Source organism: Canis lupus, chromosome 22 (genome assembly GCF_048164855.1).
Source record: "Canis lupus baileyi chromosome 22, mCanLup2.hap1, whole genome shotgun sequence".
NCBI lineage: Eukaryota > Metazoa > Chordata > Mammalia > Carnivora > Canidae > Canis > Canis lupus.
The window spans coordinates 15,483,680-15,502,321 of record NC_132859.1 but is presented as its reverse complement, the minus strand read 5'-3'; the positions used below and the strand labels follow the sequence as shown (position 1 = coordinate 15,502,321).

The 18,642-nt window shown below is 50.6% G+C and overlaps 1 protein-coding gene across 3 annotated transcripts in view; it reads left to right on the top strand.

The window, feature by feature from the left end:
* The window catches only part of SPSB4 (splA/ryanodine receptor domain and SOCS box containing 4), an 81,380-nt gene extending 63,393 nt beyond the window's left edge, over positions 1-17,987 (top strand). For all 3 annotated transcript variants that reach the window (XM_072792496.1, XM_072792495.1, XM_072792498.1), the window contains one exon: positions 16,592-17,987. In XM_072792496.1, the coding sequence (XP_072648597.1) occupies positions 16,592-16,719 (128 nt within the window). In that variant the 3' untranslated portion in view covers positions 16,720-17,987. The remainder of the gene's footprint in view (positions 1-16,591) is intronic.
* Positions 17,988-18,642: the final 655 nt, after the last annotated feature.

The window sequence follows — 18,642 nt, the reverse complement described above, 5'->3', positions numbered from 1 at the left end:
AAACAGTTTGGTGGCGCCTCAAAAAGTTAAACATAAAATCAACATATGACCCAGCAATTCTACTCCTTGTTACATACTCAAGAGAAATGAAAATAGGGGGACACCTTGGTGGCTCAGTGGTTGAGCGTCTGCCTTTGGCTCAGGTTGTGATCCTGGGGTTCTGGGATCGAGCCCCACATCAGGCTCCTCATGGGGAGCCTGCTTCTCCCTCTGCCTGTGTCTCTTCCTCTCGTGTCTCTCATGAATAAATAAAATCTTCAAAAAAAAATGAAAATCAGTCTTCAAACAAAAACTTGTCCCCAAATATACATAGACACAGTATTCACAACAGTCAGAAGGTAGAAACCACCGAAAATGTCCATTAGTGGATGAATAAACAAAATGTGGTGCATGAAGACAATGAAATATTATTTAGCCATAAAAGGGAATGGAGTTCTGACACCTGCTAGAACATGAGGAGCCCCAAGGACACTGTGCTAAGTGAAAGAAAGCAGATACAAGAGGCCATATGTTGTATGATTCCATTTATATGGAATATCCAAAATAGATAAATTCATGGAGATTGAAAGCCAATTAGTAGTTGGCAGAGGCTGGAGGAAGGAGGAATTCAGAAGCAGTAACTGTATAATGGGTGCAGGATCTCCTTTGGGTGGAGGGTGATAAAAAGGGTTAGGAATTGATAGGGGTGATGGTTGTACAACACTGTGGATGTTTGAAATGCTATTGAATTATAGATTTTAAAACAGTTAATTTTATGTTATGTAAAGCTCACTTCAAATAAAAAATAAATTGATTGCAAGGAAGCTGTCACCAGACTTCAGTCAACAGGGCAGTTGTGCTCATGCAGAAGGTATTCCCCGGGTGAACTCACTCACCCCGAGCACGACCCGTGGGGAGCTCCCTTCATCCCCCACAACCCCCAGGAAACTATGTGCTCTCCAAACTGAGGGTGCCGGATTCATTTCCGATCCCCTGGCACCTGGCTTTGCACACAGCGGGTCCTCAAGAACCATGGTTCCCCGGGGAGTAACTGATAAAAGCGCAGTGAATACACAGCGGGGCTGTCCCCCACTTGCTGGCTCTGCACTATTGTGCCAGCAGCTTAGCCTCGGTGCTTGTTCTCCTCACTGGGAAACATTTGTCTCCAGATGCAGGACCCAGCAGAGGGCAGTTGCTCGCCTTAGGTAGTGGTAGTGGTGTGCATTATTATTACTTTAATTGGGAAACAAGCCCCCCCCCAGCTTTATTGAGATATAATTGCCATATAACATTGTGTAAGTTTAAGGCGCACCACACGTTTTTTTTTTTTTTTTTTTTTTAAGGCGCACCACACGTTGATTTGAGACCCCAACATATCCGAAAGTGATTACCTCTGCAGGGTAAGCCACCACCTCCATCACTAGTTACCTTTCCTTTTCCCTGGTGGGACCATTTAAGATCTAGTCTCTTGGCAACTTGCAAGATCGGTCAAGAGGATTCTCAACCTAAGTTCCTTTAGGGAACTGGTTTTGCCACAACCCGAACTGAGATATTTTCCTGCCTTTTTCCAGCTCACGCTAACAAAAAAGTTACTTTTGTCCATCATTTTTCTCTACTAATCTGTTTGTTCATAAAACTCCACCATCTGCTATCCCTTGTCTGGAGTAAAATAAGAAATAGGAAGGTGTCTGATTTTATGGCAAAATAGATATGGGCATTTTACACCAAATATATCAGTCTTCTGGGGATTGAATAGTGTCTTGTGGGGAACACACTCTGGAGCAGACAGCTCTGCCCTTTACTTCTGGGTGACCTTGGGCATCACATGTCCTCTCTATGCCTGAGATTCTCGGCTCTAAAATGAGGATAAGCATGGTACCTGCCTCATAGGATGCTATCAGGACTGAAGGAGTTGCCAAAGGGCAAGTGACTGGCACTTGGGGTGAGCTCTGTATCCACATTGTTATCAGTGGCGGGGTAGTGGTGGTGGTGCTATTACTGTTACTCTGTGGTGGTCCCTGCAGTGCCCCCTGACTCCCAGGTGTCCTGACCCCTCACGGTGGATTATACATTTCACCAACCTGGTATCTACACAAAGAAAACTGGGTGAGAAGAAGGAGTGGATGCCTTTTGGCGTCCAAGCGAGTGAGATCTTTCCAATCTGGATACTCACAATCCATGCTAAGAGACCATGAAGAGTGGGATTGGGTTTTCATGCAGTTCGGATTTCTTACATGTGATTATGGATAGTATAGCTAGAGACATCCTCACCACGGAAGAACAGTGAGCAAGGCACTGGATCCCATTTAGTTTGTGCCTCCGCGGTTGGATCAGACCTTCTAGCGGTTTATGAGGATGGGCTGCCCCTCACGTGGTAAATTCTGACAAGGTGGTCGGGGAGCTTCACTGCTAGCCTGGGTCTGTGTCTGGGCCAAGAAATATTTTGTTTGGCCATACTAAGATAACACAGAACTGTCCCATAAAAATCTGGGTTTCAGGGTTAGTTTTTGTTTTTAAGAGCAGGAAATCTGGAATACCAGGCCCGCCTTCCTGCCTGGAGCCAAAGCTAGAGCTTATGTGTGTCCTCTGGTGTCCACAGGCCCCCATGTTCCATACCCACTGCTTACACCTGCTCCTGCCAGTCATTTAGGTACCCCCTGTCCCCTAGGCATCAGAGTTTGCAGCCTCTGCTCTAAAATCCTAACATATCTGTGATAATGCAAGTGGTTTTCACCCAGGCACTGATCATTAACTTTTTAAAAATTTACCTAAAGCAAGAAGCCATTTGCCTTGAAATGAGAAACAGCAATAGGGCAGCCATTTCTAAATTTGTTAGCTCTTAGGCCATATCATGGCTCTTTCCACGCAGAAAATATTTACAGATCTCATCACTTACCACTTTTCATTGGACACTTCTTCTCTTCCCAGGCTCTCCCCTAAATACGGGGCTCCTCTTGAGCTCCTTGGATCCTCTCACTAAAGGAGCAGGGAGCCAGGCTGAGAAAACTAGGCAGGCTCCATCCAAGAATTCAGTTTATTCATCAGTTTTGCTTAACTTTAGAAAAACAAGCTTCCACCACCCTCCTCTGGGCCTGTTTCTGAGCTCACACTTGGAAAGGTCAAATAAACACAGTATGTCCATTAGAAGGCCTTCATATGAAACCCCGGGGGTTCGTGCTGTTTAGCAAGATGCTGGAGTGATGACGTTTCCCAAGTGGAAGGAAGTTGGCCTGACCTTGGCTATTTGCTAGAAAACAGGAGCCCACTCTGCCAGTGAGCCCCAATGGTTGCAGGGCCTCCTCAAGAGGGGATGCTGGTGCTGCTGCTTGTTGCTCCCAGAGAGGAGAGGCCCCCTCATGCAGTCGGCTTTGGCTTCCTTCTTTCCAAATTCCTAAGGCCAAATCCCAGGTGGGATCCGGTGATTGGATGACCCATTAGTAGCTGTCCCCTGCTGGGCGGAGTCCTTTGTCTGTGCCACATGTCCCCGCTTGCCTGCCAACCACGGCTGGGCTTGTTGGGCCAGGGGCTCGCCTCCAGTCCATTCAGGGATCTCCATGCATGGAGACAAGACAGCAAGACTTAGAGCATCTCCTGACAGGAGAAGTGCCGCGTACGTCCTCGCCACGACTGTTTGCATTTTTGCTATTACTATTGCCAGAAATCCAGCCAAAGAGCCCAGCAGAACACCAAGGCAGGCTTTGAAAATAAATAGATCAGCACTCATGGCTTTCCTCATGCTTCTGCTTCTGATGAAAAAAATTGGAAGGAACATACCCAAAATAGAAGGGGCTGATGGACGGGGCCGGAGTGTGGGATTCTGGGGAGCGAGCGTCGCACCCAGGCTTCCTGGTGCAGGAGCTGCTGTGGCCTCCTCCAACCTCTGGTCAGAATTGTCTGTGGTCCTTGACGTGGAGGCATCCTTCAGGGGTGTCTGTCCTGCTCTCCACGCCAGCTGCCAGCTGCCTGCTTTCCCTTTGTTCTAAAGGAGCAACTGAGGGACGCCTGGGTGGCTCAGTGGTTGAGCGTCTGCCTTCGGCTCAGGGCGTGATCCCAGGGTCCTGGGATCGAGTCCCGCATCGGCCTCCCTGCACAGAGCCTGCTTCTCCCTCTGCCTAGGTCTCTGCCTCTCTCTGTGTGTCTCTCATGAATAAATAAATAAAACCTTAAAAAAAAAATAAAGGAGCAAGAGAAACAAGAGGAGCTGTCACGCGTGATCGCCCAGCTACACCAGGGCCTGAGCCTGTGCCCCTCACCTCACACCCTGTGCCCCCCACGCCCCGAGGCAGGCATCGTCCCCTTCCACGGAGGAAGCAGCTGGCCACTTAGAGCCAGAAGTCGGCTCCAGGCCTGGGCCGTCTGTCCTTCCAGCTGTGCCTTCCCCCAAGCGCTGCTGAGTTCTCAGCAGGCAAGAGTGACTCCATTATCACTCATCAGCTCGCGTTCAAGTGTAACTCGTCTTCTGGCCAAGCCTCTGGCCAGAGAGAGGCCGATCCGTGACTTCTCTCTCTCACTTTTGCTCTCTCTTTTTTGGCTCTTAACGGAACCTCTGATACACAGAATTGGATTAAACGTGATCCTCACTTGTAATACACCATCATTGCTCCCATGCAAAGCCCCTTTCATTCTAACATGCTTATTTAGGTATTTACTTCTTTATACCTTAATGCTGCCGTGAATCCATCCCCTGAGCCAAGGACCGGAGCATCCGCAGTTGGGCACCTCCGTCTCCATCCCTGTTCATCCCTGCCAACCTTCCCTTCTCTGAATTTTATGCATATTGTTCCTTATGGATTTTTCACTTAGAGACATATGTCTAAACAATGACTTATTTATAGTTGTTCTTGAACTTTCTAGTTTGTTCCAATACCACACTGTATTCACTGCTATGGCTTTAGGTAAGTCTTGCCATCTGGTCGGGAAGTGCTGCTGTACCCACGCTCCTTATTCTTCTTTACAAGGGGATGCATCATGAGGAGAGGGATCCATCCCTGAGGACCCCAACACTGCCCCAGATGGGGCATCCACCAGCTGTCCCAGAAGGACCATTCTGTTCCCTTCTGTGGTCGCCCCCCTGTAGGATGTGTTTTTTCCAGTATCTGTAGGGGCAGCCAGGTTGTTCTCAGGACTGCAGTAGCAGAGAAAACTTCTGGGGACATTGGGATGATCCATGGTGCAGGGTGGATAACAGCCAGAGGCCTCGCCCTCACCCCCACCACCTCCCCAAGGCTCTCCCCGCATGACCAGGGGCTGTCCTCAGCCAAAGCCAGGATGTCCAGCCATCGTGCAGCTCCCCAGGGCGAGCTCCAAGTTGAAAACAGTCAGATTTTCTGGGAAATTTTTCAGCTGAGTCAGGAACATCCCTCTACCAGACTGAGGAACTGGCGCAGTGTGTTACTAATTCTGTCTGCCTGTGGGGACCTTGCTGGAGGGTTCTTCAGCTGGCTTAGGGCAAAGTAAAAGGGCTACCTTTTTTTTTTTTTTTTCATTCCTTGTACCAAAAGAACTGGGCTGCAGTTTCCTTTGTAAAGATGAGGCTTATTGCAGCTGCGTCCTCTCTTCCAGACACCGGCCTGGTCATTCCCACAGACCAAGTGCCTGTGGTGTCCAGAGCAGAGCCATAAGGGCTGGGTGGCAAGGACAAGAGCCGGTCCCTACCTGTGGGAGCCCACAGACTAAGGAGTGAAGATAGCACCAACAGCAGAAATGATTCTAGAACAATTCAGGGTGGTCCAGGATTCATCACAGGTTGAGGGGTAGGGAAACCACATTCCCCAAACTGAAAATTAGACAATGACATCTGGCAGTGAGACAGAGCATTTCCAACAGGGGCTGTCCCATAAACTCCTCAGGTGAGTCACCATAACTACGAGAACCGCTCAGAGGCCTCTGCAGGGGAGGGCTATTTGGGAGGCAGGAGGAAGTCTCACCCAGCACCGTGGGGGAGCCGTGCTGGCTGGGGAGAGGGCAGAGGCCGGGAGACCCTCAGGAGGCTGCTTTTCATGGTGGAGTCAGAGGGCTGGTGGTGAAGATAGAAAGTCAGGGTGGATCAGAGATGTTTAGAAGGTAGGCATGGAAGGGCTTGCTGCTAGGGCCAATTGGAGGGCAGAGGAGAATTTAGGAGCCTAAGACATGGCCCCCAGGACAGGGACCCACCAGAGAAGCACAGTGGTAAGGATGATGGGCCGGGATAAGTATTTGGTTTCTCTGCTGGGTGTTGGGATATATTTGGGGCAAACCCATGGAGCAGACCTTTTGGAATCACTGGGGATCTGGTGAAATGGCTGATTTTGATGCAGTTGTTCTGGGCTTGAGATCCCCCATTACCAACAGGCTCCCAGGTGAACCTGACGCTGCTGGTCTGTGGATGGCTCACTAGGGTCCCAGACTGGACCTGGGGTAAAGGTGGAGTGACACTGTCCCTGACTCAGGTAATAGCAGGTGCTAAGTGCCTGTTGAGTTGAGGTACGTAGTCATTCTAGTTCTCCTCCAAAATGAAAATGTCTCAGGCTTCAGGAATACCAATATTGATCATTCTGGTCAGAATTCACGGACATGAAACTGGAAGGGGTTATGTGCCTTTTTGGAAATGCTTTCATCAGAAGAGTGAGGCACATACCATTTTACAGTGTGCTTTCATCCCTGGGACATGCCTGGTCACCCACATGGACACTGGCTAAAATCCAGGGTGCAGCCTCTATACCCAGTGAGGTGAGGACACTTTTTATTCTAACAGACTAGATTTTCTTCAACCACTGATTATTGTTCCCTCAAATTGTCATTTGAGAAAACTGATCTTTTCCCAACGTTACATAATGATATTCTTTGAACACATCTAAGAGGTCCACCTTTGGGAGCCAATAAGCATCCTCACTCAACAGTAGAGCTCTTATTCATCTTCTAAAACTTCTCTTACCTGCAGCCTTCTCCAGGAAGCCATCCCAGATACCCCCAGGCTGGGTTAGATGCACCTCTTCCTGGCTCTCACAATGCCCCATGCAATTCCTGCTATTAAACACAAGCCTGTCTGGGCTGCCACCATTTATTCCAGTCTCTTCTCTGTAGCCCCGTGAGCCCCAGTGTGCCCAGCCACCTACTCAGGTCTTGCAAAGCAAGTTTGTAAGTAGAAGTATGATGAATGCATGCATGTGATTCATCATCACACCAGAGGGACAAGACTTTATCCTAAAAGTCCACAAAGTGACACTGGGACTCTGGTATCCCTCCAAGCCCTTCTTAAGAAGACTTGGATTAAAACACTGATGCTCTCATGCTTTGGTTTCCCCCATCTGCAGAATGGGCCAATGAAGATATCTTCATCGTTCAGGGATATTTCAACTTTGCTGTCAATAGAGACCAGCCTTAGCCTTGTACTAGGGTAAAAGCTGAGCTAGGATTTCTCCCCAGGCTCTGAGTCTGGGCAAGTGATGGGACTTCTTCCCATCACTTGCCCCAGTGCTCCCCAACCTAAACACAAAGAGCTTTGTCGTGGCTGAGGAGGCCCAACAGGAGCTGAGGCCACAAATCCCCAGGGAGGCCTGAGTCCTCCCCGCCCCACACTCCCCCCCACACCCATCCTCCAGTGTCTGCCTAGAGCCAATCATTCTTCCTACAGCTGGGTGAGGGCAATAGCTAACAACCACCCACTGGCTTTGGCAGGACCAGGGCAGAGCGGAAAGTAAGCAGACAGGCAGCCCCAGCTCTGCTGAGATCGTGGCCAAGAGGACAGAGAACACCATTGGATCGAAGGCCCTCAGATGAAGGATTCAGATCATCAGATTCTTCATTCCTTCGACACTTGCTCATGTGAGCCTGTGGCTAAAATCAGCCTCACTTGGTAAACCTGAGTATGCCTCTGAGCAGCCCGCCCTGCCTTTGATAATACAGCAGGTATGGCCAGCCAGCACCTCTGGGCCTGGCTCACCTCCACCTCCCGCAGGAAGCCCACCTGGCTTCTGCCAGCAGCTTGGGAACCACAGCCCTAGGTCTCCAAGCCTCATCTAACATTTATTTCACAGGATTTGCTGGCCTTACTATTCCCTTTTACATGTACACTTAAGCCTAATTTGATTGGGTTCAGTTAGGGTCCTTTCACTGCAAGGATTAGATATGATTTCTCTTCAGCTGTGGAAGGGACTCAGAGCCTTCTTGCCAAACCACTTGCCACACTGGTAGGGGCTGAGGCCCCAGGGAGGAAGGCGAAGCCACTCTGCCAGCTGGTGGTCAAGGCCAGCTGGAGCCCAGGGCTGCCAGCTGCTCAGCTGCTTTGCACCCAGCTGCACGGCAGGGTCGGGGTGAGGAGACCCTGAAGTGGAACTGAACAGAGATGAACTGAGCTCCCTCTTCTGGTGCATTCTCTGCCTGCAGCCACTCACCAGCTACCCATCTCGCCGGCCTCCATACCCTTTGTCTCTGGGGATGGTGAATCATTCAGCTGGGTGAGGAGGAAGGTGAAGGAAAGGAATCCTGATGGGTTGGGGCCAAAACGAGAGTGTCCTGTGGCCTAGAGTTTTCTCTGAGAGGAAATGACAGCCACAGTGGAGATGGTTGATCGAGTGGTCAGAGACTGGGGTGCTGGGATGGGCATTTAGAGATGTGGCCAAGCTCCATGGCATGGCCCAGGGGTAGGCAGCGGGGTGGAAGAGCATGTTCTGAGCACGAGGCAGTCCAGAGCCAGGAGCCTGGATGATGAGAGGTTGTGCCCGTGGAAGCTTCCATCAGAGGTTGGGGGGCCGCAGGTGCGGGTGCAGTGGGGACCTGGGAGGCCAGGCCAGAGCCCTGACAAACAAGGGGTCAGAGTCAGTAGATGACAGCAACAAGGATCCGAGCCAAGCAGTATGAGCCCCAGAGACTTCTCACAAGCAGATGGCAGGTGCAAAGCGAATGTGGCAAGAAGGAGCAAAAAATCCTGCCCTACCTCCTGGGCCTGAGGGCACAGACAGCCCCCAGGGAAGGCTGAGGGCAGTGGAGTCTGGGGGAGGAAGCTGGGGGGCCTTTCAGAGAAGTCAAGGGTGCAACTTTCTGTGTGTACAGCTGCGGTTCCAGGGAGCACGGTGGGAGACTCGCTGCAGGCTGGGGTCAGAGGTGAGGGGCACAGAGCATGATGGGGGCATGGCACTTGAGAGGACCGATGGTCATAGACAGGAGATCTAACGGCTCTTCACGTCCATCACTCTACCCTCCTTCATGTCCTCTCCTCTTTTCCTGGAAGCTCGTGGCGTCCTGTTACTTGGGTTCCTTCTTCATTGCTGGAGTACATCCCCGTGTAATGTTCAGACTGGGTGGGCAGAGGCTCTTCTCTAGAGTCTGAAATGGGGTTGCTCTTTGCCCTGCAGTGCAGTTCCCCTGTGCCCCAGGGGTGCCGCGGGGTCTTCTAGTGAGGCCTCTGTGCTGGGCCCACCTTCCCGCAGGATACTGGGCGGGGACCGGTGGGTGGGCCATGCCCAAGGGACTCCATCCGGATAGAAGCACCTTCCCACCGGCCACTGTGCCCTCTGCGGTGGAGAAGGCTTGGCTCGTGCTCCTCTGGGCATCTCTTCAGCCGCAGCGCCGGCCAGGAGCTTCCTCAGAGGTGTCTACCTCCCGCAGACAGCAAGCCCAGACTTCAGCTGCCCCCCAGGCCGAGTTTAGGGTTCTCCAAGGGGTTACCCCAGTGTTTGCTCCAGGCCCGGTCGGCCCTTTGTTGCTGGAGCCTGGGGGCTTCTCTCTCTAGGGCTCCCTTGGTGAGAGCCACATCCACCCCTGGCACACAGGACTGCCAGTTCTCTGCTTGATTTTTCCCCCATCCTGCCCCACCTGCCTACGTCTTCCCAGAATTTACCCAAACATCTAGGCTGCTGACTGTCTTTCTTGCTTTCCAGGACTGTTGTCAGGTCCTTTAAACACATGCATGCACACACGTGCACATCTCTTCTACCCTTTTGGAGAGACACGGCTGGGACAGGACAGGTATAAACATGTGGCCCAGGCTGCCGGCTGCCCCTTAAGCCCAGTCCCACGCAGTTCGGGTGGCATTTTCTAGCACTCTTTGTTCTGGGTCCTCCCCTTTGGAGGTTTCCCACGTCCTCACTCTGCAGTGTTGCCAGGGAAGGCCATGCATTATTTAGGACCATTCTGCTGTGCAGCACTCTTATGCGCATAAAGGGACTTGCTCACTCACTATCCCAGGGAAAAATGTGGGCCTGCGCTGTGGAGCCCATCTGTGCCAGTGACGCTTGTTGGCACAGAGTTCATCAGAAAACACTGCTCATGTCCCAGCTGCAGTCACAACCCTTCTTGCTGGGGAAACAGAGAAGCATCCAGATTCTAAATGCTTTCTAGATGTGAGCTGAGGTCGCTCTTGACCATGACAGGGCCAATTGGGTCCACGGATGCTATATATTTTGGAAGTGAGTGGGTAATGATATATTTGTCTGTTTGTGTGATTAACTAAGTGGAGTGACACCTGACAGATGAAGATGCAGAGGGCAAGGACCCAAGTCACTGGGGAGGAGGTGACACTTGGCTTGGTTCCTATAAAGGAGGCAAGCTTCTGGAAGGTGGTGCAGCTGGTCTTCCAGCTGAAGGAGCAGCATGAGGGAAGGCCCAGAGGCATGCAGGCCATTCTCTGAGTCTTCCGACACCAAAACCACAGTCTATGGATAAGTGATTAGCACAGTGTATGGCACACAGAACGTGTGTGCACTTGTCCATATGCATGTCTTCTCCTTTCTTTTCCTGAAAACCTAGGTACCCAGGTCTACTAGAATCCAGATTTCAGGCCTGTCACTCAAACCTTCCCCCATCTGCTGACCATTGTCTAAAACTGTTGCAAAAGAATTTCACCAATGGACCTTAAAATGTTGATCTTTCTTCAAAATATAAAGTAGAGTATGGAGGTGGAGTAGAGTGTAGTGACTCATGTCTTAATATCTCCCGCCGCAGGCAGAGGAGATGTCAAAGGGCCCAGGAAAGCTGCTTCAGCCACCAGTCCCTGTGTGAAATCTCCACCATTCACATTTCCATCACAGACATAGACTGTCTAAGCCAGATGATCTAACTTCCCCCATTTTATTGATGGCAAAACAGAGTCCCTGAGAAGTTCCATGGTGTACATGGGCTTGTACAGGGAGTTCGTGGTGGAGAATTATGGAAAATTCAGGTCACTGTAGAACCTTGCAGATGATTGCCTTGTGATATTTTTAGCATGGAACCAGACATTCAGCCCCGGCTCCAATAAATCTTCATCAAGAGCACAGTGTTGTTGTCAATTAGGACGATGCACTGAGGCATTTTTAGAACCACAATAAGTAAATCATTACTATTTTTAAAGGTACCTCTTGGGCTGCAGGCCTGACATAAGACCTACTGTAGAGAGAATGCCTCTCAGGCAAGGAGCATGTTTGTCATACCATCATCACAACACGTGGTGGAGGCGTTGCTGTCCCCACTTCTCAGGGCGGAAAAATGTGGCCCCAGGAAGCTGAGCCAACTCTCTGGCTCACTGGTGATGGGAGCAGGAGCATAAGTTCCAAGCCAGCCTCTTTTCCCCACTTTACCCCATCGGGGTTGGGGGAAGATGCCTGACTCGTGTTGTATCCACACCCACCCACCAGGGAGTGGAGACCCTCCTAACTCAGCCAGTGACTTTTTTTTTTTTTTTTTTTATGATAGTCACGTACAGAGAGAGAGAGAGAGAGAAAGAGAGAGGCAGAGACACAGGCAGAGGGAGAAGCAGGCTCCATGCAGGGAGCCCGACGTGGGACTCGATCCCGGGTCTCCAGGATCACACCCTGGGCCAAAGGCAGGCGCCAAACCTCTGAGCCACCCAGGGATCCCAGTCCTGGACTTTTTATTTTTATTAATGTAAATGTGTTTTTGAAGTATAAATAGGCAGAAAGTACTCAAATCTCAGGTGACTAAGCTTGAGGGTTTTTACAAACTGAACACACCCGTACGCCAGAACTCAAAGAGCAGAGTAACACCTACACACACACACACACACACACACACACACACACACACACCCCGTCCAGGAGCTTCCTCCTGCCCAGTAGCAACACCGCCCTAACTTCGTCATCCTGTTTTTGGAACTTTATAAGTGAAGTCACACAAACTATACTTTCCCTTCACTCAAAATTATGTTTGTGATTCATCCATGTGTTTGCCCGTAATTGTGGGTCCTTCCTTTTCATGGCTGATCGGTGTTCTACTATGCGAAGATACACAATTTATGTTTACCGTCCACTGTTGGTGGACAGAAGTGTTGTTTCCAGATTGGGGCTTTTACAAATAATGCTTCTGTGAGCATTCGTGTACGTGCATGTGGCCCCCTTGTGTGCACCAGGAGTGAAGCCGCAGGCCGGGTTCAGCGGCAGGTTTCCGGGGGGCCTGTGCCAATTTGCACGCTCTCCGCATCAGGGGAGTTCCAGTGGCACCACATCCCTGTCTGCACTTGCTATCGTCTTGTTTCCATTTTGGCCGTTCTGGTGGGCATGTAGGACAGTCACATTATGACATTAATTTGCACTCCTCTGATGATTCATAAAATTAAACACTTTTTCATATACTTACTGGCCACTTGGATATCCACTTTTGGGAACAAGGATTCCTTTCTCAATTTTTGTTTTAGTTGGAAAACATCTCAGAAAATGGCTCCTGTGCTGAAAGATTCTGTGTTTCTCTTCCCACCTGGTCGATCATTTCTAAGCTTCAGCATCTGGCAGTTCTAAGAAGGGTTCCAAAGCCAAGGGGAGTCAGAAAAGAGGAGTCAGGGGTGGGCCCAGCCGACACTGGGCATCCCTGGAGCTTTGGAAATTCCACAGCTGCAGCGACGACTTGCTCTGTGCACCTTGGCATTGCTGTGCAGCTGTCAGTTTAAAGGGCCCTCCGAACCGAAGAGAGAGGATTTATATCACGCTTAGAGCAAAGACGTGCCCTGAACTCCAGCACCCGCACCCCTTTCTCACTTCCTTTAGAGTTGGGCTCTGGATTGATTTCTGTGACTGCAGAGGAATAATGATAAACAGTTCTTCCCTTCTCCCCAGCCCCTAATGGGGCAGGGAACACATGGGGAATTGGGTTTTAGCATTTGGGGGCACTGAGGACCTAATGTGTGCCTAGGGCTTTAAAATATTGAAGAAAGCTCTCCCGCTCTGGCAGTGATTATCAGCTCAAAATTTTCCTGACGCCAAGTGCAAGCCCATCTCCTCTCACTCAGAGAAGGAACTGTTGGTCTCCCAGCCAGACCGCACCTCGTTACCAGCCCTCCCCAGGCTCAGCCTCATAAAGGGCAACCGAACAAATGCCCGGATGGGAAGGGGATAGCTAGAAGTGGTGTACAGTGAACACCCACTACGTGCTGGTCACGGTGCTAAGTGTGTCACACTTTCTAGCTGTCACTGAATCCTCACCACAAGCCTCCTGATGATCAAAACCTGCCCTTTTCTCAGGGGACCTACAGGTGCGTGGGCAGCTAAGATGGAAATGCTGCCAGGTAAGATTAATTTATTCCAATTGCTTGACACATCTATAGAAGACATGCCCCGAAGCAGAACATCAGCTCGTTCTTTTAACAGGCAATTTCTGGGCCACCTGCCTGTGATGGGTGCAGACTGAGGGCTGTAGGTCCTAAGACAGGTAAGTCAGGGTCACGTCCTGTAAGAGGTCTGCAGTTTCCCTGTGACCATTCATTGTTAAGTGAACAGTGTTGAAAACCCCTGCCACATTTGTGTAAGCAGAGGGAGAGCCCACTTCCAGTCAGTACACCTTGTGTACAGTGCCCACCTGTGTTCCACCAACATGCCACAAGTGGGGACCAGCACCTTGTGGCACTCACCAGCTGTGTGTCCTTGGGTTCAGTTCCCTCCTCTTCAAAATGGGGATAATAGTAATAGTCATAATAATAATCCTACCCCGGAGGGCTGTTGTGATATGAGTTTGATACATACATGCATGTGAACAGCTGCAAATAAAGAGCTTAGGACAGCACCTGACCACATGCTAAGTCTTCTTCTTCTTCTTCTTTTTTTTTTTTTTTAGAGATTTTATTTGTTTGAGAGAGACAGAATGAGTACAAGCAGGGGAGGGATAAGCAGATTCCCTGGCTGAGTACAGAACCTGCTGCAGGACTCGATCCCAGGACCCTGGGATCATGACCTGAGCCGAAGTCAGACGCTTAACTGCCTGAGCCACCCAGGCGCCCCCATAAAAAGTCTTCAATATACATTAACTACAATGAGCCAGAAACGAACGTAACATTGTGTGTCAGCAGTACTCAAATTTATTTTATTTTTTTTAAATTAACAGGTTTTATTTATTTATTTATTTATTAGATTTTTATTTATTTATGATAGTCACACACAGAGAGAGAGAGAGAGAGAGAGAGAGAGAGAGGCAGCGACATAGGCAGAGGGAGAAAGAGGCTCCATGCACCGGGAGCCTGACGTGGGATTCGATCCCGGGTCTCCAGGATCGCGCCCTCGGCCAAAAGCAGGCGCTAAACCGCTGCGCCACCCAGGGATCCCAGTACTCAAATTTAAAAATATATAAATAAGTAAAAATTGAAAAGTAATTACAATTAGGCAGGAGGATTTGGGTTTGGGAGGGGGCTGCTCACAGAGGCATGCTTTGGGGAGCAGTGCAAAGCTTGAATCAGAACCAGGCCGGGGACAGGGAGAAAGAGAGCTGGGTACAGGGGTGTAGCTGGGGGAACCTCAAGAGGGGTGTCAAGTGTTGGCCTAGGCAAGGTGTGCGGCCGTGTGCCTGGCGGTGAGTGATCTGCTCTCTAGGCCTATAAAACAGGATGCCCAGTCCTCCCTAAGCCTCATCCAAACTGTGAGGGTTTGTATGAGGGTCAAAGAGGATATGGAGGCGAGAGTGTCTAAAGCCACAATACTCCACACAGCCTCACCTCCAGAGAAGGAGAGCTGGATACGCTCTGGTACATGACCTCCAGGCACCAGCCAAGCCTGCTTTAGTTGTAATGGCTCTCCATATTAACCCTGAGCTCCAATAAATGAAAATCTCCATAAAACATACTCTTGACCACTTTCCCATTCCTTATGATATTATTCCTGTGACAACTCTCATGTTAGTATTTACTACCTATGGTTTGATTGCATCTTAGTACATTATAGAATGCTTTTATTTATTTTTTTTAAGATTTTATGTATTTATTCATGAGACACACACGCACACAGAGGCAGAGACACAGGCAGAGGCAGAGACACAGGCAGAGGGAGAAGCAGATTCCATGCAGGGAGCCCGACGTCGGACTCGATCCGGGGTCTCCAGGATCATGCCCTGGGCTGAAGGCGGGGCTAAACCCCTGAGCACCCTGGGCTGCCCTATAGAATGCTTTTAAACCCTCACTTGTTCTGTTACCAAAAAGTAAGTGTGAAGATGCAGCTTCAGGTTTCTAGGACATTCCTGTATTCTTGGGGAACATGTACAAGCCATATGAGATGTGTAACCACCACGATCTTCATTCTTGATCCAGCAGACCAGCACCCCTCCTCTCCCTCCAGGCCTCCCAGCCTGTCCTGTCCTATGCCTCTTTGCCTTCACCTGTTCTCTTGGCCTAGAACATGCCCTTCCCTAACATCACATCAAACTCCTATTCACCCTTCAAACCCTCATTCAATTATCCTCTCTTTGAAGCTTTTAACCAATCCTTCCACAGAAACTGCCCAGTTTCTGTCCCGTGTGCATTTAGGAATTATCATGTATATTATACCTTATTACAATGATTCACCAGTTAGAGAGAGAATACTTCAAGGGATGCCTCTGGTCTTGGCTTAGTTATCTCTGCATCTCATCTCGGGATCCAATCAGAAGGCCTGGAAGAGAGTAAGGGCTTAATAAACATGTCGACAGCAAAACTAAACCTGGTGCTACATCCAGAGATTCTATGGCTTATGGATTTTAATTCATAAATTTTTTCACAACTGGATAGTAGAAGAAAATGTATCCCTCTGCCGATCATCAAAAGATACTACAGGAGAAGTTTGAGGGTTCACAGGAATTTCAAACAGCCTCCCCAAGCCCAGCCAGCTTCTAAGAGAAAGCCCACTGCAGATCCCTTCCCAGGTCAGAGGCTTTCATTTTTATCTTGACCTGCAGCGAGAAGTATTTTTTCCACTGAGACATACTGAACACTTCCTTACATCAGAGACAAAGCTTTCACGGAGTGATACTCACCCGTGCTCTGTTCATTGCTCTCCATTTTCCCTTTCTTTCTTTCTTTCTTTCTTTCTTTCTTTCTTTCTTTCTTTCTTTCTTTCTTTCTTTCTTTCTTCTTTCTCTTTCTTTCTTTCTTTCCCTCTCTTTTTTTTCTTTCTTTTTTCCTTCCTTCCTTCCTTCCTTCCTTCCTTCCTTCCTTCCTTCCTTCCTTCCTTCCATTGCTGGTCACCATCCAATAAATTGATTTCATGATTCTTTAGCCTAACCAGTCTAAAAAAAACACTGCTTTAAGCCCCCAGCTAATATAACCAGAGGCTTCTTGGAGGAGGAGCCCCCCAGGCCCTGAAGGTCAGCTCAGAGGAGCAGGGGTGCCACCAGTGGGCAGAGGGTAGGCAGGGGCAAGTAGGTGTGGAGGGCACCAGCAAGACTAATCCACTCGCCCCTCTCGTTGCAGCCGAGCCCCTGCCGCTGATGGACCTGTGCCGGAGATCCATCCGCTTGGCCCTGGGCCGCCAGCGCCTACAGGACATCGGCGCCCTGCCCCTGCCTCAGTCTCTCAAAAACTATCTGCAGTACCAGTGAGGCTGCGGAGCAGCAGTGGGTACCCACAGCCAGCAGGGCCTGTCATTCGTGGTCATGCAGTACCTTCAGGAAGGAGCACCAGGACACACAGTTCTTTGAAAGGACCAGGACGCCTTTCCCAACCTGGAGAACGAAACATCTCTTGCCAACAGTATTTGCGGCCTTGGTAAGTCAGGCACCTCCTTGGTGGCCGTGATGAGCCCGGAGCCTGCGCCCAGCCGACATCCCGCCCGCCCACCGAGACCCAGCAGGCACCAGTATTGCTCAGAGAGCCTGTCTCCTTCTTGGAGAGAATGAATAGAACATCTGGGCAGGAGGCACTTCTATTGCGTGCCCTGGTGCAGACAGGGCCGGGGAAGCTGGCCGGCTCGGGGAGAAAATTGCCTCTGAATAATGAATGACGAAAGCAGCTTGATGCGGGTGCCCCCCCGGGCCCCCACCCCTCGACACTTTAGGACTCTGTGCCCTTTGCAAGGCTATTCCCCAGGGATGCCCAACTGCAGCATTGGCAAGTGGACAACGCAGTGTTTGGACCCCTTGCAGCTTACCTCTCTGAACATTGTTTACTCTCCCCTTCAGCACCCTCTGTCCCCCCCGCTGACCCGCAGCTCTCGGGCTCCCCCAGGCACCTCTATTCAGGGAAGCTGAGTCTAACTCACCCCAGGGACAGAGAGTATCCTTAGTAGTAGTAGTAGTAGTATCTTAAGTCACGCTGCATTGTAAAAGAGGAACGTGGTGAGGGCAGTACTTAGTCCAAAGGTGCTAAAGGGGGAATTTGGGGCACTGTGCCGCCCAAGTGGATGATGTCCTCAGGCTGGGGGGCCTTCCTGGGGTGCTGGGAGGGTCTCTAGGCAGCCGTCTGTTCTGGAGGTGCCTGGCTGCCGCAAAGCTTTATCGGAGCGAATTATTTTTTCACTTTAGGAGACATGTACAAGTTTGTTTCTGTTTCAAGTGTGTGTGTGATGTGCTGTTTATTTATCAGCTGGGGGCCCCAGGGGCAGCCCTGTAACCGGGAGGGTGGACGCGGGCGGCCCCTTCTCTGCCTGCCCTGAGCCTGGCCCCCTCCCGGGGACGCTGCTGCTGCTGCCGCTGCAGCCACCGTTGGGCATCTCTCGTGTGTTCCTGAAGCTCTCTGCCCAGACCCATTTTTAACTGGAAATTGCCACAGCAGTGGGATTCCAGAGCCCCAGACGGCACTGCCTCCCCCCACCTTAATGTGAATTTGACTGATGAATGAGGAGCGTTTCTAATAAAGTTTGTCGTTCAGTCCTCCGGCTGTTTATTAGATGCTGTGTGGGGAGGGCGGGCGGGTGTCTTGCATCAGCCTAGCTGGTGACCCCAGGCGCGCAGAAGGCGGGGATGCGGACCCCTCTCCAGGCCCTTCTCGCCTCTTCGGTCTTGTTGCCACGTGAGCCCAAACCCGGCTCATTTTACAAAGGCCTGCCCTGCCCTGGGTGAACGAATGTGCCTGGGTCCTGGCTCCGCACAAAGCTAGTCATGGTGGTGGAAACACAGGCTGACCTCCTGGTGCCAGGGTGAGGGTGCCCAAGGGGTGGCTCTGCAGGGGGCGTCCGCAGGGTGAACCCTATGGGATAACAATCTCAAACCAGACCCCAAGGTGGGGCCGGATGCAACTTTGGAAGCACATGTCATCATCAAGGAGTAGTGCAAATTGCTGACGGGTGAGCGTGCAGCCTAGGCAGGCTTGGGGCTGCAAGCAAGTCGGGGTCAGGACTGGCACAGCAGGCACTCAGCCATACAGGCCACCAACATGCCCTTTGCCAACGTCTGAGGACCCAGGGCCAGGCAGATCTGTCCCTCCAAGGGAGACGTTTATAGATGCTACAGACCAATAAAGTGAGAGGGAGGGCCTGAAGGGGGTGTAGGAAGATAGGGCCTGAATGGAAGGCTCCCTGGGGAAGG